General features: G+C 38.5%; 1 protein-coding gene across 2 annotated transcripts in view; it reads right to left on the bottom strand.

Moving 5' to 3' along the window:
• The window catches only part of PTPRZ1 (protein tyrosine phosphatase receptor type Z1), a 380,311-nt gene that overhangs the window by 200,689 nt on the left and 155,018 nt on the right, over positions 1-24,604 (bottom strand). For both annotated transcript variants that reach the window (XM_053716675.1, XM_053716674.1), the window contains exons 5-8: positions 11,540-11,635; positions 8,741-8,807; positions 6,079-6,236; positions 420-570 (exon numbers count right to left, since the gene is read on the bottom strand). In XM_053716675.1, the coding sequence (XP_053572650.1) occupies positions 420-570; positions 6,079-6,236; positions 8,741-8,807; positions 11,540-11,635 (472 nt within the window). The remainder of the gene's footprint in view (positions 1-419; positions 571-6,078; positions 6,237-8,740; positions 8,808-11,539; positions 11,636-24,604) is intronic.

Consider the following 24,604-nt stretch of genomic DNA (forward strand, 5'->3'; position numbering starts at 1 on the left):
TTAATATAATAAAAAAACAAGCCTTAGGGATATATGTTTTAAGTAAGGATATAAGTGATTAAGGTAGTAAATGCCTTAATATTAAAGTTTGCAAAAAGAACTAATCTTTATATTTTATACAACAATTTTACCCCCAACACACCACTCTCTGATTAAAGCTCTGCTTTTTGACATTATGTAAGTAAATCTGATTCAGCCCGTTTAAGTCCTTTATCCGGCATTATGCTTCAAAATGACTCATAAATCATTTATGATTAACACCCTAATAGAAGAGGTAACACAAATCAGGAATGCATTGTAGCCCTTTCGTGTGTTTAAGAGGTTAGTAAAGTACGTCTGTAGCTACAGATCATCATGTAGCATGTTCAAACAGATTTTTATTATCAAGGCAGATTTCATAAAGGAAGCAGAATAATTACCAGCTTCATGAATTTCTTCTGTCCCTGTATAAGATGAAAACACTTGTCCGGAAAACTGGTATTGCTGTTGTCTGAAGTTGTTTTGCAAATAATCCATCACCATAACATATCCAGACTGCTGCATTGTGAGTACTTCACAAAAATATTCCAGCTGCAAACAAAACAAAATAAATACATTCATGCAAATTATATACTGTGTGTGTGTGTGTGCGTGTATGTGTGTGTGTGTTTGTATATGTGCATGTATGTGTTTGTGTGTGTGTATGTTTGTGTGTGTTTGTATATGTGTGTGTGTGTTTGTGAGTGTGTATGTGTGTGTGTGTGAGTGTATGTATGTTTGTGTGTTTGTATATGTGTGTGAGTGTGTGTGTGTGTGTTTGTATATGTGTGTGTGAGTGAGTGTGTGTATTTGCATGTGTGTGTGTATGTTTGTGTGTACATGTGTATATGTTTGTGTGTGTGTGTGTGTGTAGGTGTGTGTGTGTTTGTGTATGTGTGTGTGAGTGTATGTATGTGCATGTGTGTATGTATGTATGTATGTGTGTGTGTGTGTGTATGTATGTATGTGTGATTGTGCATGTGTATTTGTGTGTGTGTTTGTGTATGTGTGTGTGTATTTGTGTGTGTGTATGTGTGTGAGAGTGTGTGTGTGTGTGTATGTGTTTGTGAGTGTGTGTGTGAGTGTATGTGTGTGTGTATCTCAACGGATGCACAATGCATTTGTAAATTATATTTAATCTCTTGGCAGCAACACATTGGTCTAGATTCATAAATGCTTGTTAGGCTGCCGATGGGTCTCTTTCTTTGGGTGAAATCATATTAGAAATTCTTTGGGACTCACTGCATCAGTTTTTCTCAAGTCTCTGGCCAGTGGGTGTTCGTTTTTTTTAAGGGCCGTTATAGGCGACAAATTGCATGCTCTAATTCAGTAGACAATATAATTTAAGGACAAGCGATACTGCAGCTCTATGTGTTTAACCCCCTCCACAAAAGGTGTTAAATACATAGTATAAGTATTGCTTAGGGCATGCAGAGTACTGCTTGTCCCAAGTAGAAACTACTGCTGATTCAATCAGTAACGCTTGATTTTTCATCAAGACCTTGACTCAGCACGTAGAATTTAAAAAGACACGATCATGGTCTTGCTATTTCAATACTGATTAGGTTGTCTCGAGTTTTGTTTTATTTTTCTTGAACTTTTTTTTATTTGGGCATATATTAGAGTGGGAGGTTTTATTTATTTTAATTTGTTTGTTTTTAAAGTGCGTTTGCAATGCTGACATCCTTGACAGTGGAACTCGTTCTATACATTGAGAAGTAAATGTTTGTAAAAAAAAATGTGACTATAATAGTACAGAACTCACTGCAGAACAATTTGATGTAGGCCATTGTCCAGCAATGTATTGCAACCATAATGATAACCTGTGATTATGGATATTTAGAGTATTAAAAAAAAATTAAAGGGACATGAAACTACAAATTTTTCTTTTATGATTCAGATAAAGCATATATTAAACAACTTTCTGATTTAGCTGTTTTCTCAAATTTGCGTCATTCTCTTTGTATCCTTTGTTAAATAAGCAGCAATGTACTACTAGGAGCTAACTGAGCACTTCTGGTTACCCAATGACAGAGACATACAGTGCATGTACAGCCAATCGGCATAGCTGCCCTTGAGCCTACCTATGTATGCTTTTCAACAGAAGATACAAAGTGACCAAAGCAAATTAGATAATAGAAGTTGTTTACAATTGCATACTCTGTGAATCATGAAAGAAAAAAAAAGTTTTTTATGTCCCTTTAAATATCCTAAATTCACTTTGTTAAACTGGGGTTGCTTACAATTTTTATAAGTGCTTTTTATTAAATGTGTAAAATAAGGAAGCATGCTATTTAAAGGGACAGTCTGCCACATCTATTTTGACAGATCTGTGCTGACTCCTACTTAACTCATCGGGAGTGAACACAATCAGATAGATTACAAGTTTTGCGTTGCAGCTTGTAATGCTGAAAATATGGCATTTTCAGCGTTAAAACAGGACCGCAGCTATTACAAGTGTTGTCAGTATAGCTGTACCGCACACCTTTTAGCCTGTAATGCAACGTCAGTCCTGCACACATAAAAATGACGTATTTTCATGGGATTCCCATAGCGCCGGTATTACGAGTTTTGCGGTGAGGCTAAAAAGTGAGCGTTACAGCCTAAAACAACAAGATCTGTACCGCCATCTAAAGTCAGTAGTTATGAGTTTTACGCTACAAAGCTGTAACATAAAACTCATAACTACAAAGTACACTAAACACCCATAAACTGTCTATTAACCCCTAAACCGAGGCCCTCCCGCATTGCAAACACTATATTAAATTTATTAACCCCTAATCTTCCAGTCCCCATATCACCGCCACTAATTTCTTTTATTAACCCCTATTTCGCCGCTCCCCGACATCGTCACCACTATACTAAAGTTATTAACCCCTAAACTGCCACCCTCCCGCATAAAAAACACTATTTAAATATTATTAACCCCTAATCTGACGTTCGCCCACACCGCCGCTATAATAAACCTATTAAACTCTAAACCGCAAGCCCCCCACAAATAATATACTAAAATAAACTATTAACCCCTAAAACAAAATAAACTAATTTAAACTAGTAACCCCTAAACCTAACGACCACCTAACTTTATATTAAAATTACAATTTTCCTAACTTAAATTAAATTAAAACTTACCTGTCAAATTAAAAAAAAAAATTAAACTAACAATAAAACTATTATAATTATTAAACTAAAATTAAACTAACTACCAATGAAATAAAACTAAACTACCAATAAAGAATCCTAACACTACTCTAGAAATTACAAAAAATATCTAATTACAAAAAAAAACAACTAACTAAATTACAAAAAAAACAAACACTAAATTACGAAAATTAACAAACAAATTATCAAAAATAAAAAAGAATTACACCTAATCTAATAGCCCTATCAAAATAAAAAAGCCCACCCAAAATAAAAAAAACCTAGCCTACAATAAACTACCAATGGCCCTTAAAAGGGCCTTTTGTGGGGCATTGCCCCAAAGATATCAGCTCTTTTACCTGTAAAAAAAATACAAACACCCCCCAACAGTAAAACCCACCCCCCAACCAACACCCCCAAATAAAAGAACTATCTAAAATAACCTAAGCTACCCTTAGCTCTTTTACTGCCCAGACCATAACCTAAAAAATAAAACCCATCCAATAAACCTTAAAAAACCTAACACTAACCCCCTGACGATCCACTTATAGTTTTTGAAGTCCCGCTTGAACGATCTTCATCCTGGCAAAGTCTTCATCCAGGCGGCCTCTTCAACCTTCATCCCGGTGGCGACGTCCTGATCCAAGCGGAGAGAAGTCTTCATCCAGGCGGCCTCTTCAATCTTCATCCAGGTGGCATCTTCTATCTTGATCCCGGAGGCGCGGAGCGGGTCCATCCTGAAGACAACCGGCGCGGAACATCATCTTCATACAGTCTACGCCGTACACTGAATCTTCAATGCAAGGGACACGATTCAAGATGGCGTCCCTTGTATTCCTATTGGCTGAAAAATTTGAATCAGCAAATAGGAATTAGGGCTGCTAAAATCCTATTGGCTATTCAAATCAGCCAATAGGATTTAAACAGCTCTCATTCTATTGACTAATCCTTTAAAGGGCCATTGGTAGTTTATTGTAGGCTAGGTTTTTTTTATTTTGGGTGGGCTTTTTAATTCTGATAGGGCTATTAGATTAGTTGTAATTCTTTTTTATTTTTGATAATTTGTTTCTTATTTTGTGTAATGTATAGTGTTAGGGGGTGTTTGTATTATTTTCTTTAGTAAAAGAGCTATTTATCTCAGGGCAATGCCCTACAAAAGGCCCTTGTAAGGGCCCCCCCAAAGGCCCTTTTAAGGGCCCCCCCAAAGGCCCTTTAAGGGCCCCTGGTGGGGGTTTGTATAGTGTTAGGGGGTTTTTGTATTTTTTTTGGAGTAAAAGAGCTGGTTATCTCAGGGCAATGCCCTACAAAAGACCATTTTAAGGGCCCCCGTTAGTTTGGGGGGTGGGGGTTTGTATAGTGTTAGGGGGTTTTTGTATTTTTTTTGGAGTAAAAGAGCTGCTTATCTCAGGGCAATGCCTTACAAAAGGCCCTTTTAAGGCCCCCCAAAAGGCCCTTTTAAGGGACCTTGGTAGTTTATTCTAGAGTAGGTTTTTTTTTATTTTGGGGTGGGTTTATTTTTTTAAGGGTATTAGAATAGAATTAATCTTATTTTTTTGGATAAATTATTTTTTTGTAATGGTAGGTTTTAGTGTAAGGCAGGTTAGGTTTTAGTTCACAGGTAAGTTTGTATTTATTTTAACTAGGTAGTTAGTAAATAGTTAATAATAAATAAAATAAATACAAACTTACCTGTGAAATAAAAACAAACCTAAGCTATCTACAATGTAACTATTAGTTATATTGTAGCTAGCTTAGGTTTTATTTCACAGGTAAGTATTTAGTTTTAAATAGGTATTATTTAGTTAATAATTGTAAATTTAATTTAGATCTAATTTAATTATGTTAAAGTTAGGGGGGGGTTAGGTTTAGGGATAGGTTTAGGGTTAGGTTTAGAGTTAGGTTTAGGGGTTAATATAGTTTAATTTAGCTTGATGCGATGTGGGGGGCTGGAGGTTTAGGGGTTAATAGGTTTATTTAGTTAATAATTGTAAATTTAATTTAGCTATATTTTTATTATGTTAAAGTTAGGGGGTGTTAGAGTTAGGGTTACGTTAGGGTTAAGGTTAGGTTTAGGGGTTAATATAGTTTAATTTAGCATGTTGCGATGTGGGGGGCTGGTGGTTTAGGGGTTAATAAATGTAGTATAGTGGCAGCGATATCGGGAGCGACAGATTAGGGGTTCATAATTTTATTTAGGCAGCGGCAATATCGGGAGCGGCAGATTAGGGGTTAATAACTGTAGGCAGGCGTTGGCGATGTTGGGGGCAGCAGATTAGGGGTGTTTAGATGTAAGGTTTATGTTAGGGTGTTAGGTTTAAACTGTATTTTTATTTCCCCATAGACATCAATGGGGCTCTGCTACGGAACTTTTGTTTACGCGATCGCAGGTGTTTTTTTTTTTTTTTGCCGGCTCTCCCCATTGATGTCTATGGTTAAATCGTGCACAAGCACGTCTCAGCAGCGCTCTGATTGTGTGCGGTATGGAGTTCAACGCAACCATATCGTACGAAAAAGGCGTATGTTTGAGAACTTGTAATAGCAGCGCTATAGGAAATTATACAACGTAACTTTTGTGGCGTTCGTTAATTTCTCTATAGATCTCAAAACTCGTAATCTAGCTGAATGTTATTTATATGGCACACATGAACTAGCGCAGTCTAGCTGTGAAAAAAACCCTGTAAAAATGCACTGAGATAGGAGGCAGCCTTCAGGGGCTTAAAAATTAGCATATGAGCCTACCTAAGTTTAGCTTTCAACAAAGAATACCAAAAGAACAAAGCACATTTGATGATAAAAGTTAATTGGAAAGTTGCTTAAAATTGCATGACCTATTTGTATCATGAAAGTTTAATTTTGTCTAGACTGTCCCTTTAATAAACTAAAGACTAATTAGCCCATTATTATTTACTCTGGACATACCTGGCTTTCAGAAATGGTGACAGTGTCTTTGAAAACAATCCATTCCACTGTTTCTGAGCAAGGAGGAATAGTTAATGACCCATTATACGTGTAATATTTATCTGTGTAACTTGGCAGCAGGTTCAATAACACAAAAGGTTCCATGGCAGCTTTTTTACCTGCATATAAAAAGATATACAAACATATTATCATATTTTGTTTAACATTTTGAATTCTAAAGTGGGCTGCATTTGAATTTACAGAGTATACAATAAATCATATACTAGAACAAGGAACAGCACATCATACACTGAACTGCACAAGTTCATGCTTTGAAATACAATTGTAGCAGCTAAGTTGAAAAAATATGTATTTCTGTGTTACACAAAGAAACATACAAATTCCAACACATACAGCACTTAAATACACTTTAATCGACAAAGTCAATTTTAAATGTGTGATGGTGAATTTCAGATTGAATTATAAGCATTTTTGCAACTGCATTTGCAAAAATGTTTTGCAGAAAAGTCAGCATAGTTTGTAGTCACAAATGCTTCTACGTCAGTTTAAAATATACTACTGTGCATTTCACGATTCACTTATAGGTTCCTTTAATGGGCTGTGGATGTGGCTTGCAAATTATCATCATTTTCACTTCACTCCTAAATTCCAAAACTATATATACGTTTTGTTTTCTATACTTCAGGCATTTTGTCCTGTGTTAAAGACTGTGTGGTTTTTGAAATGAAGAATTACCCAAGTTACGTATTTTTAATGCTTACATACATATATATTCATGTGTTTATATTTGTATATACACATTTAAACACAAAATACACATTTAAACACATAAATATATATGTATATGTATATACTGTAAGCATTTACATATAAATGTATTGCTGCCCAACGTTGTGCGATTTGCTCACTGTGCTACGCTAGGTAGTTTGCTGTGTCTATCTGCATGAAAATGAGGCTCCCATTGAAGCCTAAGGAAGCGCTCTTGTGAGCGATTGACTTCCAGGTAATTTGAACGGGAGGTAGCGTTCACATTGTGTCGCACTTGTAATACCAGCGCACATTAATGTAAGCACGATATTACTCTCCACTTATAATCTAGCCTTCAAACACCACAGTTTTTTAGAGAGTCATCTGTGGCTTGTACTACACATAGGGGTCAATGTATTAAACCCTAGGTGGACATGATTTGCTATAGCGAATCATGTCCACCTTGCATCGCTTAATGCCGACAGCATACGCTGTCGACATTTAACATTGCACAAGCATCTCACAAGAAATTGGCCGCTAGCAAGGGGGGTCAATCATCCCAGTCATATCTGATCAGGATGATTGCAGTCCGCCACCTAAAAGGTTTTACAAATGCTGCTTCTTAACTTCAGTTTCCGGATCGCCGGAAACTTCGGGCAGATTAAGCAGCATCCGCTGCTTATTAAATCCGCCCTAAAGCCTTTGCTGACATAATACACCCCACTGCCAGCTCTCTGCAGTGTTTGAATCGTGATCCTCTATTGGCACATAGCATATGCACATATGCACCCAGGCACATTTCAGTTTTGTAAATTTAGTTTTGACCTTTCTGCACTATTCCAAATTTTTTCAAATATTTTACATGATTTTTTTTTGCCACAATAATTTTACACTAATGTAAATGGATACAATATTTATCTGGAAATACTTTGAGCTTTGTATATAAATGAAAAACATAAAACTAAAATAATTTATTATTTAAACCACTACATTTGTGTTATGCTTTAGAAATAAAAATAATTTCTTGTTCAGAAAATGGCAAGCATTGCTTATTTCAAAAAGAAAAAAAAAATCTTATGCATATTAAAGGGACATTAAACACTAAATACATGTTCTAAGGATAGTACTGAGGTTATTCCTCCATGGTGAGATCTATCTTTCACTTTACAATTCAGTGCTGACGTTTGCACATGTGCAGCGACTCTTCTTCAGATACCTGCAGTATAACCTAGGTTCCATAATGGCACCTCTCATGATTAGAGGGAGGTGAATGAAAAAAATATTTAGGGCTAGATTACAATTGGTGCGCTGTTACATGTGAGCGATATCGGGTTTATCATAGCTGCTTGCGTGCTCCCAATCTAGTGCTCATTTTAGTAAATGCGAACACATGAGCGCAATCACGATTTACGCTACAATCATTACCACGTCTTCAGAGCTCTAATTAACTGTTTTGTGAAGTGTCCCAAAATGCATCAAAAATACCTTTAAATTTGTGTTCATAAGGTTAGTGAGACTAAAGACCTCGCTAACCTGTGTTAAGCATTTACTTTGAGCGCAGTTAGCATGCGAGCAAAAAATATCAGTTAGTGCGCAACTGGTAATCTGGACAATATTTTGTCTAGCATTACTTTTATATAAATCTGCAGGCTATGCACAGTTTTGAGAAGTGACCAACAATCTTCCTTTCATACATGACTGTGAATTAACCAGTTGATTGCAAGTGAAGACTGTAATGAATTATGATGCTATGATCTTTAATTTAGGAATTAACAATCCTTCATCTTATCACTGGTACTGCAACAGTTATTATCTATGGGAAAAGGCTTTTGCTCGCAATGGCCAGTGCCATAACAGAATAGGTATTTACATAGAATTGATACAATATCAAAAACAGAAAAAAATGTGCACTCACCAAAACGATGAACACTATTTACTCCATCAATAATTGATTCATAATTTGCATTATCTTCTTGCCCAATCTGTAAAGGTAGGAAAATAATTAATAATTAATAAAGAATTATCCTTAAAACTAAAGTGTCACTACTTTGGTAGTAATTAATCTCTTTGTTTCTTATAAATACATACATATATATATATATCCCATGATTACCCGGGTTAAACTGACATTACCCAAGCGGCTATGGGTAAAGCCCAGAGTAAGATTATACATCAGGCTTTACCCGGGTAATTCTAGGATTACCCAAACACTTCTGGATAAAGCCCATCAAAACTATTTTTTTTGCCTCTGCCTGGGGGGTTCAAGGGGGTACCCAGCCAATCCTCTGGCATCCACCCCAAGTGAACCTTGGGGAATGAAGTTTACTTTGAACCCCCTTGAACCCCCAGGTAGAGGCAAAAAAATATAGTGAAGATGGGGAATTACAGTGCATCGTATATATGTTTGATGTGGTGATCTGCAAGAACCATTGTCTTCAAAGGATGAAAATAGTGCTGTTATTAGCTTTATCCAGAAGCGTTTAGGTAATCCTAGGATTACTCTAGGATTACCCGGGTAAAGCCTGATGTATGATCTTACATCAGGCTTTACCCACAGCCGCTGGGTAATGTTAGTTTTACCCAGGTAATCTTAGGATTACCCGATATCTGAATTTGACTTTACCCTTAACATATATATATATAATAAAGGCTGCAATATCAGGAGAGGTATTGTGTGTATTGACATCAGCCTATTGATTGGCACCGTGTTACTCTGACATAATGAAGCCTGTTCTTGTGCTGTTATACCAGGGCACTTATTAACCTATGTATCTAACTGTGCATATTTAAACATAAATTAACCGGTCAGTCTATGTTTAGACATACACATAAGGTTGCCAGGTGTTCAGTATTGAACAGGACTGTCCAGTATTTCACTCAGGTAATACAGTATTTCTAGGTAGTAAAAACAAATACACATATATTTTTTTCTCAGTTCCCATTTTGACAAGCACAATTTAAAAAAAATGGAGGAAAATGGAAAAATAAAGAATGAAAGTACAAAATCTTTTATTTAGTACAGCTAAAAACTTTTTGTTTTAGCTCTCATGGTGGTGGTTTGCACTTTTGAGGGAAAGCGAGAGTGGCTCTAGAGATGTCCCAAGCTCACATTGGGTGCCATTCTCCCCAGTCCTCAGCTAGGCCAGATGCCTCTAATTGTTCCTCCAGTGGCACAGTCCTAGACAGGCCCCGCGTGTGGTTCTTGAGAAGCAGCACACCTTATGGGAAACAACAGCCAAAAGGAAGAGAGCATCCAAGTATGCACAGTGCCTTTAATGTAAGGGGCTGCAGGAACTGAGGCTGCAAAGCCAATAGTCTGTATGGTATATAGCTAACAAGGGCTGCAAGGTCATAAGGTTTGAAGTGGACATATGGCTGACAGGGGCTGCAGGGCCATGGGTCTGATCTGATGCCTGAAGAAGGCACATGGCTGAATGGTCTGTAGTAATACTTTTAAAACCAGTGATGACTCTCTACTTTAGGTTAAATTTTTTTAAAAAAAATATCTGCAGATATTTGAATATTTAATTCAGGTTTTTTCAGTTAAATTTTTTCTATTATTAAATCATTCTAAGCATTTTCTATTTTACTTCCATTACCAAATTGTTGCACACTATTTTATATGACACTTTCTGAAGCACCAGTTCCTACTGAGCATGTGCAAGAGTTCATAATGTATAAGTATATGAGTCTGTGATTGGTTGATGGCTGTCACATGCAGGAGGCCAGCAAATTGAAGTAAATTTTGATTTTTTTTTTAGAAACGAATCTGTGTGCTACAGCATTGTCTTTTTATAATGCATGTGTAAATTTTGCAATTCTACTGTAATAATCTTTAAAGTCGGTTTTGGTTTGAAAATCACTCTGAAAGTAGTCCTGCCTTAAAGGGACACTGAACCAAATTTTTTTCTTTCATGGTTCAGATAGAGCATGCAATTTTAAGCAACTTTCTAATTTACTCCTATTATCAAATTTTCTTCATTCTCTTAGTATGTTTATTTGAAAAGCAAGAATGTAAATTTAGATGCCGGCCCATTTTTGGTGAACAACCTGGGTTGTTTATGCTGATTGGTGAATTCATTTAACCGACCAATCAACAAGTGCTGTCCATGGTCTTGAACCAAAAATAGATTAAATACCTTATTTTTCAAATAAAGATAGCAAGAGAACAAAGAAAAATTGATAATAGGAGTAAATTAGAAAGTTACTTAAAATGGCATGCTCTATCTGAATCACAAAAGAAAAAATTTGGGTTCAGTGTCCCTTTAAGCATTTTCTATTTTCCTCGATATTGGTCTATGTGCACAAGAGCAGATGTAAGAAAAAATATTAAACACATTCAATTTGTGTTATGAACCAGCTGCAAAATTGTGCACTTAGGGGGGGTTAGACTGGTCCAAAAGGATATAGATGATTTGTGACCAACCTCTGGTATAGCAGGCAAGTTCTTGATCTGTTGATATTATGATAGATGTCAACATAGGTTAAAAAAACATCTATCTATGATCCATTTAATGAATTGAGGAATTACAAGTATCTGATAGAACATGTGAGCTCAGATATGCTGTGAGTTAGAAGCTCTGAAATGTGATTTCTCTGCCATCTCCTTGCAAGCCAATTAATGATGTAGTATTGTGATACAAAAACTTTTATTCCACTTAAGATTACTATGATAACTGCAGCAAAAGAATAGAGAAAATATATTTGCTCTTACCTTAAATAAAATGGATAAAGCTTTTAATTTTCCTTTTCCATTTATTGCCTCGTCCAGACTTTCAAACTGGTTATGATTAAAGCAGAAGATTTGCATCTGATAACAGTGATAAAAAAAGAAAAAAGAAGTTTGGATCTATTAGCACAAAAGATCATTATAGAGCTCTCTTCTCACTTTTTTTTTTTTTACTTTGGCTTAAAATATAGTCCTAAAGAATTTACCATAAAAGGACTATGGGTGGCCTATTCAAAAAACGCAGCATGCTTAAGACTTCTCCACCGGCTGATCATTCAAGTTATTATACAAGTCACAAAGCATTTGTACGTCTTTTTAGAATGCTAGAACAAGAAACAGCATTTGTAAAGCACATTAGGATGCAGTCTTTCACACATATTGTAACGCATTGTAACGCCTTTAAATGTACTTATTAACAGTTCTGTTAAACAAATGACACTTTACTGAATACCTTACACATTCAAATTAAGCTTAATAGATGTTATGTGATTATTAGCTACTTAATTACTATATACAAACTAAAGTGCATTTTGCTGACAGGGCAAACACCTTAAAAGACACCTACATAAAATGCTACCCTTATATGTGAAAAAGGACATTGATCAAGTTAAATTATCTATAAATTAAAGGGATATTCCAGCCATAATTGAAATTTACAATGTTACTATTCAGTAGAAGCAATAATGCTTCTTGTAAAAACTTTCACTGGTTTTAGTGTGAACTTGTGCTGTGCATGTGCTCATGAAGCATATCTAAATATGTTTCATGCACCAGCATTTTAAGCAGTGTATCTAGCAGGGACTTGTACCATGTAATCTAAGTAATTGCCAACAAAATACAAGGCACTGCCAGCTTTCTGAGCATCCAAAACACATACGAAAAAAGAGCGTGGCGGGGCAACAGGCTAAAACTTAAAACATAGGATTTATTGCAGATAAGTTAAGATCCAGCATTACATCTATAAAAACAAACAAAGCCAGAGCAGCATCGGTCTTACGCGTTTCAGCTACTGCCTTACTCATAGGCCGTGCTGCTACTGGCTACACAGCCTTCTTAAATGATGTTAATTGCTTATGACGTAACAACACACATTCAAAAATTAACCCTAGCAGCATATGTGCACCTGAAGGGGCATAAATAAGGGGAGAATCCTGTAAATATAACATATTTATGTAGAACAAAACTAGCTACGGATTCTACACCCAAAAAACCCATTATGTCCTGAATCAGGAGCGCAATATCAGCTCAGGGTTTAACAACAAATGGAATATAACATAGGTAAAATATACTCCCCATTTCAAAAAGGAACTATTCTCATTATATACTAAGGGTAGGCTTGTACTAAAATAAGCAGCCATATTTTAACTGAAGTCAACCATATTATATATAATCCAAAAGAGAATGGAAACAAATAAACTGTAAAAGACTACCCCTATGGATACAATTTAACCAATTATAATGTATATACCACTAACATAATGTGTTTTAATAAAAAAGTGTGTTAAGGCCATTCAATGTTGGATATTAAACAGAAATAGGTATCATTGTTAGTATATCTAGTGCCAACAGTTTATTAGGTCTGTTTGTATATTCATGCCATCTGGTGCCCTGGTTTAAAGTTTAAAAATCCAAAAAGGCCTCACGGGTGCGGAGAATTTTGTCACGATCCCCACCCCTTCTTAGAGTCCTGACCTGTTCTATAATTTGCCCTTTTAGATTGTCAATGTTGCCATCATGGCATAACTTGAAATGCCAGGCTACCTGTGAGTCTGGACAATCGGACAACTCCATTTAAATGTTCTTTAATCCTATCCCTAGCTTCCCTCATCGTGAGGCCAACATACTGTTTCCTACACTGGAAACATGTCACAAGGTAGACTACATATGTGTTTCGGTAGTTTGTGCAGGCATCAATTGTGAATACTCTCTGTGTACTCAGAGATGGAAAGCTCTTTCCTGGCAAGGTATATGAGCAAGCCTTGCATCTACCTGCACCACACCTGTAATGTCCCTTGCATTCAAGCCAACTGCTCACTCTTGCTGGCTGTGTGTTGACTTCACTAGGGGCCAAGATTTTTCCCAGAGTTTTATTTTTTCTAGGGACACATTTACAACCTCCCTTGATAGTATCAAAGAGGTCCTCATCACCCCTCAGAATGGGAAGACACTCTTTGATAATTCTTGAAATATTTTCAAATTGATTGCTGTCATTTGTTACAAAAATGGGCTAATTCATTGTATTAAATTTACTTTTGATCTTATTCACATGTTCCTCTCCATCCTTTCCACCATATGAAAAGCTGTTGGATATAATCCTCTCCAGAGGAACAATTCCTCTTTACACAAATAAATTCACCTTTCAAAATTCCTAGATGAGTGTGTTTTGGATGCATGCTTTTTGCATGTAAGACACTATTGCCTGCTATCGGTTTCCTGTGAATGTTTAGTCACGACCTTTTGCCCCTCTCCCAAGAGAATGAGGTCAAGGTACTCAATATCCAATCTATCTCTAACACTAGTAAAGCCTAAACCTACTCTGTTTTCATTCATGGAGTTTACAAAGTCCTGGCTTTCTTGGGATGTGCCCCTCCAAATGAAAAGAAGGTCATCAATGTACCTCTTGTACATCACAATACTTCCCCTGTGGGGGCAATCATCTCCATAAATATGGGATAGCTCCCACCAACCCATATATAGGTTGGCGAAAGCTGGGGCAAAAGTTGCCCCCATTGCCGTCCCTCTCTTCTGGAGATAGAAATTGCCCCCAAAGGAAAAGTAATTGTGTGTAAGCAAGAAGTACAAAATCCTAAGTATATAACTTTTATGGGCATCATTGTATCCTGTATATTCGTCCAAGAAAAATCTTATGGCCACCATCCCCTTATCTAGGGGTATGCTAGAATATAAACTGACACCGTCAATCGACATCCAGGGGAAACCTGGCTCCCATATATTTTTTTCTAGCATAACTAGCAACTGCTTTGTATCTTTTAAATAGGAGGGCAAAATCCTCACTAATGGCTGGAGAATTGTTTCCATCCACCCCCCCAAGGGCTCCAATAGGGACCCTATACCCGAAACAATCGGGCGCCCTTGTACATTTTCCAATGATTTCTTTCTGAGCAGTCACACAGGTAAAAAATGGTGGAACATGAAACATATTTAGATATGCTTCTGGTGCACATATAGTGTATAAGGTCTTATCTCACACTTCATAAATAGGATGAAACTCAGATTCTGTACTTTGTCAGTAAGTGCACATACCAAGTTTAGTATACTATGCAGTGATTATTTAGAGCCAGGTACAAAATCATATGCAGTTACTCCTTTATGCGGCATGTATATTTCACCCGTCGGCCGCTAGTTTTGCTCCCATAAGCTAACATAGAACCACAACGCAAATCGGTATCACATATTCAGCGCAAGGACTTGGGCGGCAAAAATGGAAAAATGTTACTCCATTTTCACCTCGCTACACATAGGCAGGTCCAGCAAGCCTTGCACTGAGTGTGTGGGCACCGTAACTCCCTGAAAATAGTAACACCTAACGCATGCGCAATATCTATCTACCTCCTGAAAATAACTAACACCTAACGCATGCGCAATATCTATACCTGTCAAACACAATCCCCCACCGCAATAACTAATAAAGTATATTACCCCTAATTCGCCATTAACCCACATCGGAACTAATAACAAACGGCTAGATTACGAGTTTTGCGTTATGAGCGGTGCGGTGCTAATTTGCAAGTTATTGTCACCGCTCACCTCCCAATAGCACTGATATTACAGGTTTGCAAAAACCCGGCGTTAGCAAGCAATAAGTGAGCGTTGAGCAAAATTGAGCTTCATACCACTCCCAAATACCAGAGCTGCTTTGAGCTGGATTTCCCCATAGACATCAATGGGGAGAGCCGGCTGAAAAAAAGCCTAAAACCTGCAATAAAGGAGCGTAAAGCTCTGTAACGCAGCCCCATTGATTCCTATGGGGAAAGAAAATTTATGTTTACACCTAACACCCTAACATAAACCCTGAGTCTAAACACCCCTAATCTGCCGCCCCCGACATCGCCGACACCTACATTACACTTATTAACCCCTAATCTGCCGCAGTCGACATCGCCACCACCTACCTACACTTATTAACCCCTAATCTGCCACCCCCAATTTCGCCGCCACCTACATACACTTATTAACCCCTAATCTGCTGCCCCCAATGTCGCTGCCACCTACATTACAGTTATTAACCCCTAATCTTCCGCCCCCAATGTCACCGCCACTATACTAAAGTTATTAACCACTAACCCTAAATCTAACCCTAACCCTAACGTAACCCTAACCCTAACACCCACTAACTTTAATGTAATTAAAATAAATCTAAATAAAACCTACTATTAATAACTAAATAATTCCTATTTAAAACTAAATACTTACCTGTAAAATAAAACCTAAGCTAGCTACAATATAACTAATAGTTACATTGTAGCTATCTTAGGTTTTATTTTTATTTCACAGCTAAGTTTGTATTTATTTTAACTAGTTATTAACTATTTACTAACTACCTAGCTAAAATAAATACAAATGTACCTGTAAAATAAAACCTAACCTGAGTTACACTAAAACCTAACCTTACACTACAATTAAATAAATTACATTTATTAAATACAGTTAACTAAATTACAAAAACAAACAAACACTAAATTACACAAAATAAAAAAGGAATTATCAAATATTTAAACTAATTACACCTAATCTAGTAGCCCTATCAAAATAAAAAAGCCCCCAAAATAAAAAATATAAAAGCCTAGCCTAGACTAAACTACCAGTAGCCCTTAAAAGGGCCTTTTGTGGGGCATTGCCCCAAAGAAATCAGCTCTTTTACCTGTAAAAAAAAATACAAACAACCCCCAACAGTAAAACCCACCACTCACACAACCAAACCCCCCAATATAAAAACCTATCTAAAAAACCTAAGCTCCCCATTGCACTGGAAAGGGCATTTGGATGGACATTGCCCTTAAAAGGGCATTTAGCTCTTTTTCAGACCAAACCCTAAGCTAAAAATAAAACCCACCCAATAAAGCCTTAAAAAAACACTAACCCCCGTAGATCCACTTACAGTTTTTGAAGACCCGACATCCATCCTCAACGAAGCGGCAGAAGTCCTCAGCGAAGCCGGTAAAAGTCTTCATTCAAGCGGGCCGAAGTCTTCATCCAAGTCGGCAGAAGTCTTCATCCAGACGGCATCTTCTATCTTCATCCATCCGGCGCGGAGCGGCTCCATCTTCAAGACATCCGGCGCGGAGCATCCTCTTCTCTTGACGGCTCTTCTGGAATGTATGTTCCTTTAAGTGATGTCATCCAAGATGGTGTCCCTTGAATTCCGATTGGCTGATAGAATTCTATCAGCCAATTGGAATTAAAGGTGAAAAAATCCTATTGGCTGATGCAATCAGCCAATAGGATTGAGCTTCAATCCTATTGACTGATCCAATCAGCCAATAGGATTAAGCTTGCATTCTATTGGCTGTTCCAAGGTGTAGAGCTGTGGGTTAATGGCGCATTAGGTGTTAATAGTTTTAATAGGTGGTTTGCAATGTTGGGGTTGGCGAATTTTGAGGTTAAAACTTTTATTAGGTAGTTTGCGATGTGCTTGAATTGCGGATTAGGGGTTATTAGTTTAATTAGGCATATTGCAATGTGGCGAGTTGTCGGTTCAGGGGCTAATATTTTTATTATTAGTTCTGATGTGGGTTTGATGGCGGATATAGGGGTTTTACGTGTCGGGTTTATTTTTTGGAGGTGGGTTAGACTTTTACGGGAGATTTTATGTTTTTTTTTATTTTCTTAGGCGCCGGCAGTTTCTAAAGTGCCGTAAGTCACTGGTGACTCCAGAAATTTGTATTTACGCTCATTCCTGGACATCGCTAGTTTATCCGACTTACGACACTTTATGAACTGTCGACAGGGTAATACCCCGTTGTGCAAGGTGAAATTATGGGCAGCGCGGGCTTAAGCACTTGCGCTGAAGCCTGCACCGTATATATAATCTCGCCGCATGATTCAGATAGGGCATGTCATTTAGCCCCTCTACAGGGGATAAACATACAGTTATATGAAAGCAAATATGCAATAATTAATTGCCCTAAACCATTAGATAATTTTGTTTTACATTATTATGTCCCTTTAACATTTATATTATCTATATCTTAGCACTGTTTTTTTCTGTTTTATGAATACACATATATTTATATATGTTACTGTAGTTCTATAATTTGTTTTTTTTTACAGACTATATTATGTGCCTACGTTCCCTCTCCCTGTATAAAACCAGAAGAGGGCTAATGCCTACATTGACTCTCCCTACATAAAATCAGAAGAGGGCCAATGCCTACTTTCCCTCTCCCTGTATAAAACCAGAAAAGTGCCAATGCCTTTGTTCCCTCTCCCTGTATAAAACCAGAAGAGGGCCAATGCCTGTTTCAACTCCCTGTATAAAACCAGAAGAGGGCCAATGCCTATGTTCCCTCTCCCTGTATAAAACCAGAAGAAAGCCAATGCCTAAGTTCCCTCTCCTTGTATATAACAAGAAGAGGGCCAAAGCCTATGTTCCCTCTGCTTGTATAAAACCAGAAGAGGGCCAGTACCTACATCCCCTCTCCCTGTATAAAACCAGAAGAGGGCCAATGCCTATGTTCCCTCTCCCTGTATAAAACCAGAAGAAAGCCAATGCCTAAGTTCCCTCTCCCTGTATATAACAAGAAGAGGGCCAAAGCCTATCTTCCCTCTGTTTGTATAAAACCAGAAGAGGGCCAATACCTACGTCCCCTTTCCCTGTAGAAAACCAGAAGAGGGCCAATGCCTACGTTCCCTCTCCCTGTATAAAATCAGAAGAGTGCCAATGCCTATGTTCCCTCTCCCTGTATAAAACGAGAAGAGGGCCAATGCGTATGTTTCCTCTCCCTGTATAAAAAGAGAAGAGGGCCAATGCCTACGTTTCTTCTCCCTGTAGAGAACCAGAAGAGGGACAATGCCTACGTTCCCTCTCCCTGTATAAAACCAGAAGAATGCCAATGCCTACGTTCCCTCTCCCTGTATAAAATCAGAAGAGTGCCAATGCCTATGTTCCCTCTCCCTGTATAAAACGAGAAGAGGGCCAATGCGTATGTTTCCTCTCCCTGTATAAAAAGAGAAGAGGGCCAATGCCTACGTTTCTTCTCCCTGTAGAGAACCAGAAGAGGGCCAATGCATGAGTTCCCTCTCCCTGTAGAAAACCAGAAGAGGGCCAAAGCCTAAGTTCCCTCTCCCTGCATAAAACTAGAAGAGGGCCAAGGCCTAAGTTCCCTCTCCCTGTATAAAACCAGAAGATTGCCAATGCCTACGTTCCCTTTTCCTATATAAAACCAGAAGAGGGTTAATGCCTGAGTTCCCTCTCCCTGTATAAAATCAGAAGAGGGTCAATGCCTAAGTTTCCTTTCCCTGTATAAAAGCAGAAGAGGGGCACACCTTGAGTTCCCTCTCACTGTATAAAACCAGAAGAGTGCCAATGACAAAGTTCCCTTTCCCTGTATAAAACCAGAAGAGGTCCAAAGCTTAAGTTCCCTCTCCCTGTATAAAACCAGAAGAGGGCCAATGCCTAAGTTCACTCTCCCTGTATAAAACTAGAAGAGGGCCAATGCCTATGTTTCCTCTCCCTGTATAAAACCAGAAGAGGGCCAATGCCTAAGTTCCCTCTCCCTGTATTAAAACAAGAAGAGTGCCAATGCCTATGTTCCCTCTCCCTGTATAGAACCAGAAGAGGGGCAATGCCTAAGTTCCCTCTCCCTGTATAAAACCAGAAGAGGGCCAATGCCTATGTTCCCTCTTCCTGTATAAAACCAGAAGAGGCCCAATGCCTGAGTTCCCTATCCCTGTATAAAACCAGAAGAGGGTCAATGCCTAAGTTCCCTTTCCCTGTATAAAACCCGAAGAGGGCCAAAGCTTGAGTTCCCTCTCCCTGTATAAAACCAGAAGAGGGCAAATGCCTAAGTTCACTTTTCCTATATAAAACCAGAAGAGGGTTAATGCCTGAGTTCCCTCTCCCTGTATAAAACCAGAAGAGGGTCAATGCCTAAGTTTCCTTTCCCTGTATAAAAGCAGAAGAGGGCCACACCTTGAGTTCCCTCTCACTGTATAAAACCATAAGAGTGCCAATGACAAAGTTCCCTTTCCCTGTATAAAACCAGAAGAGGTCCAAAGCTTAAGTTCCCTCTCCCTGTATAAAACCAGAAGAGGGCCAATGCCTAAGTTCACTCTCCCTGTATAAAACTAGAAGAGGGCCAATGCCTATGTTTCCTCTCCCTGTATAAAACCAGAAGAGGGGCAATGCCTAAGTTTCCTCTCCCTGTATAAAACCAGAAGAGGGCCAATGCCTATGTTCCCTCTTCCTGTATAAAACCAGAAGAGGCCCAATGCCTGAGTTCCCTCTCCCTGTATAAAACCAGAAGAGGGTCAATGCCTAAGTTCCCTTTCCCTGTATAAAACCCGAAGAGGGCCAAAGCTTGAGTTCCCTCTCCCTGTATAAAACCAGAAGAGGGCAAATGCCTAAGTTCACTTTCCCTGTATAAAACCAGAAGTGGACCAATGCCTATGTTTCCTCTCCCTGTATAAAACCAGAAGAGGGCCAAAGCCTAAGTTCCCTCTCCCTGTATAAAACCAGAAGAGGGCAAATGCCTAAGTTCACTTTCCCTGTATAAAACCAGAAGTGGGCCAATGCCTATGTTTCCTCTCCCTGTATAAAACCAGAAGAGGGCCAAAGCCTAAGTTCCCACTCCCTGTATAAAACCAGAAGAGGGCCAAAGCCTACGTTCCCTCTCCCTGCATAAAACCAGAAGAGGGCCAAGGCCTAAGTTCCCTCTCCCTGTATAAAACCAGAAGAGGGCCAATGCCTAGGTTCCCTCTCCCTGTATAAAACCAGAAGAGGGCAAAGCCTAAGTTTCCTCTCCCTGTATTAAACCAGAAGAGTGCCAATGCCTAAGTTCCATCTCCCTGTATAAAACCAGAAGAGGGCCAATGCCTAAGTTCACTCTCCCTGTATAAAACCAGAAGAGGGCCAATGCCTAAGTTCACTCTCCCTGTATAAAACCAGAAGAGTGCCAATGCCTAAGTTCCATCTCCCTGTATAAAACCAGAAGAGGGCCAATGCCTAAGTTCACTCTCCCTGTATAAAACCAGAAGAGGGCCAATGCCTAAGTTCACTCTCCCTGTATAAAACCAGAAGAGGGCAAAGCCTAAGTTTCCTCTCCCTGTATTAAACCAGAAGAGTGCCAATGCCTAAGTTCACTCTCCCTGTATAAAACCAGAAGAGGGACAATTCCTAGGTTCCCTCTTCCTGTATAAAACCAGAAAAGGGGCCAATGCCTAAGTTCCCTCTCCTTCTATAAAACCAGAAGAGGGCCAATGCCTAGGTCCCCTCTTCTTGTATAAAACCAGAATAGGGCCAATGACTAATTTGTATATCCCTGTATAAAACCAGAAGAGGGCCAATGCCTAAGTTCCCTTTCCCTGTATAAAACCAGAAGAGTGTCAATGCCTAAGCTCTCTCACCCTGTATAAAATCAGAAGAGGGCCAATGCCTATGTTCTCTCTCACTTTTTACAACCAGAAGAGGGCCAATGCCTAAGTTCCCTCCCTCTGTATAAAACCAGAAGAGTGTCAATGCCTAAGCTCTCTCACCCTGTATAAAATCAGAAGAGGGCCAATGCCTATGTTCTCTCTCACTTTTTACAACCAGAAGAGGGCCAATGCCTAAGTTCCCTCCCTCTGTATAAAACCAGAAGAGGGCCAATGCCAATGTTATCTCTCCCTGTATAAAACCAGCAGAGGGTCATTGTTTACTTTGTAAATAGTTACAAATAAGAAATATTTAGGCTCAAAGCTTTTTTATTTATTTGTATTATTTTTTCAGCTATTTAACCAACTTCTCTGTTAGCTCTGCATTTAGCAAGATGTTCTCTGTCACATAGTTTTAATTGCATTTTATTTTGGTAGAAATCTTCTGCAGTTCTGCCACTTGTTTAGGGTCAGTGAACATTCCTTAGAGACAGAGAACATGTCTCAAATATTGGCATAAACTACTCATGACTGAGCATTCTGTTTAAGTCTGATTTTGGAAGTAGTGAAGCAGTGGATTACAGAAATACTCATTATGACAGCAAATACAATATCATTTTGTGGGTAAAATTTAAAAAACGAATCAATTCTGAAAGTAGAAACAAGATACTAGATGTATATTTGCTTAAAAAAATAACACTCTGCATTTTAGACATACAGGGCGCGATCTGATATAGATCGCAGTTTGCGGCGCAAGCGAGGGAACCCGCGTCACCCGCAGTTTCAGCTCGCAACTCGAGCTATCCAATATGCGGCGCCGTCACTTGCTAAAGTGGCGCAAGTCTCACAAACCAGCGATGTCCAGAAATCTGCGTAAGTACAGATTTTTGGAGTCGCCAGCGACTTGCGCCACGTTAGAAACTGCCGGCGCCTATAAAACCTGACTAAAGTCTAAATCACCCGCACTGTCTAACACGCCTCCTAAACATAGCCCGACACGTCTAACCCTCTATCCGCTATCCCCCCTCACTAGCCTAACAATAAAAAAAGTTATTAACCCCTAAACCGCCGCTCCCGTACCCCGCCGCCAGCTATATTAAATCTATAACCCCCTAAAGTGAACCAATCAGCCAATCGGATTGAACTTGAATCTGATTGGCTGATTCAATCAGCCAATCAGATTTTTCTAACTTAATTCCGATTGGCTGATAGAATCCTATCAGCCAATTGGAATTCGGCGGACGCCATCTTGGATGACGTCATTTAAAGGTACCTCATTCGTCGTTCAGTCGTCGGCCGGGATGGAAGAAAGAAGATTGAAGATGCCGCTTCATGGAAGATGCTGCCGGAAGGAAGAAGACTTTGCTGCCGCTTGGAGGAAGACGTCGCCGGGAGGAAGAATTCTTCTTTGCCGCTTGGAGGAAGACATCGCCGGAGGAAGAATTCTTCTTTGCCGCTTGGAGCAAGACATTGCCCGGATCGGATGAGGAGTTCGGCCCGGTGTGGTGAAGACAAGGTAGGGAGATCTTCAGGGGGGTAGTGTTAGGCTTTTTTAAGGGGGGTTTGGGTGGGTTTAGAATAGGGGTATGTGGGTGGTGGGTTGTAATGGGGGGGATATTGTATATGTTTTTAAATGCAAAAGAGCTGAATTCTTTGGGGCATGCCCCACAAAAGGCCCTTTTAAGGGCTGGTAAGGTAAAGAGCTTTGAACTTTTTTTAATTTAGAATAGGGCAGGGAATTTTTTTTATTTTGGGGGGCTTTATTATTTTATTAGGGGGCTTAGAATAGGTGTAATTAGCTTAAAAATCTTGTAATCTTTTTTTTATTTTTTGTAATTTAGTGTTTGTTTTTTTTGTAATTTAGTTTAGTTAATTTAATTGTATTTTCAGATAGATATTTGTAGTTTATTTAATTTATTGATAGTGTAGGTGTATTTGTAACTTAGGTTAGGATTTATTTTACAGGTAATTGGGTAATTATTTTAACTAGGTAGATATTAAATAGTTAATAACTATTTAATAGCTATTATACCTAGTTAAAATAATTAACAATTTACCTGTAAAATAAATATTAACCCTAACATAGCTACAATGTAATTATTAATTATATTGTAGCTATCTTAGGGTTTATTTTATAGGTAAGTATTTAGATTTAAATAGGAATATTTTAGTTTATAATATGAATTAGATTAATTTAATATAAATTTAGTTAGGGGTGTTAGGGTTAGATAGAGTTAATATAGTTAATATAAATACTATAGTAACTATATTAACTATATTAACCCTAATATAATTAGGGTTAATATAGTTAATATATATAATGTAATAACTATATTAACTATAATATACTTAGGGTTAATATAGATAATATAGCTGGCGGCGGGGTAGGTAGATTAAATTAGGGGTTAATAATTTTAATAGAGATGGCGGCGGTGTAAGGGGCTTACATTAGGGGTTAATAATATTAATAGAGATGGCGGCGGTATAGGGGGATTAGATTAAGGGTTAATAATTTTTATATAGGTGGCAGCGGTGTAAGGGGTCAGATTAGGGGATAGATTAGGTAGATGGCGGCGGTTTTAGGGGCTCACAGTAGGGGGTTAGTTTATGTAGATGGCGGCGGGGTCTGGGAGCGGCGGTTTAGGGGTTAATAACTTTATTTGGGATTTCGGGGGGGGGGATCACGGTTGACAGGTAGATAGACATTGCGCATGCGTTAGGTGTTAGGTTTTATTTAGCAGATCGCGGTTGACAGGTAGATAGACATTACGCATGCGTTAGGTGTTAGGTTTTATTTAGCAGATCGCGGGTGACAGGTAGATGGACATTGCGCATGCGTTAGGTGTTAGGTTTTATTTAGCAGATCGCGGGTGACAGGTAGATAGACATTGCGCATGCGTTAGGTGTTAGGTTTATTTTCTAGCTAGTTTAGGGAGTTACGGGGCTCCAATAGTCAGCGTAAGGCTTCTTACGGCTGCTTTTTGTGGCGAGGTGAAAATGGAGTAAGATTTCTCCATTTTCGCCACGTAAGTCCTTACGCTGCATATTGGATACCAAACTGCGCTGGTTTGGTATACCTGCCTATGGCCCAAAAAACTACGGGCGACGGCAGAAATATACAGGCGTAACTTCTAGGTTACGCCGTATATGTGATACCAAACCAGCGTAAATATTGGCGTCGCCGGCTTTTGCGGGCGACGATTTTTATCGGATCGACCCCACAGTATTTATTTTTTATCCACCCTGCTTGTTACTGAGGCCCTTATTTTAAAAATGTTGTTGGTCAAGATGTGGTTTTCTATATGGTGAGATGTCTCGCATACAAATAATGAGATGTTTCTGCTATGTAAAAGTTTGCAATGGAAGGCAAATACAGAGAGTTTTAAAATATGATTACTTTTAATACAAATTAAATTATGCAACTGACAATTTCATATACACCCATTGTATGCCTATGTT

The sequence above is a fragment of the Bombina bombina genome, chromosome 6 (genome assembly GCF_027579735.1).
Source record: "Bombina bombina isolate aBomBom1 chromosome 6, aBomBom1.pri, whole genome shotgun sequence".
Lineage (NCBI taxonomy): Eukaryota > Metazoa > Chordata > Amphibia > Anura > Bombinatoridae > Bombina > Bombina bombina.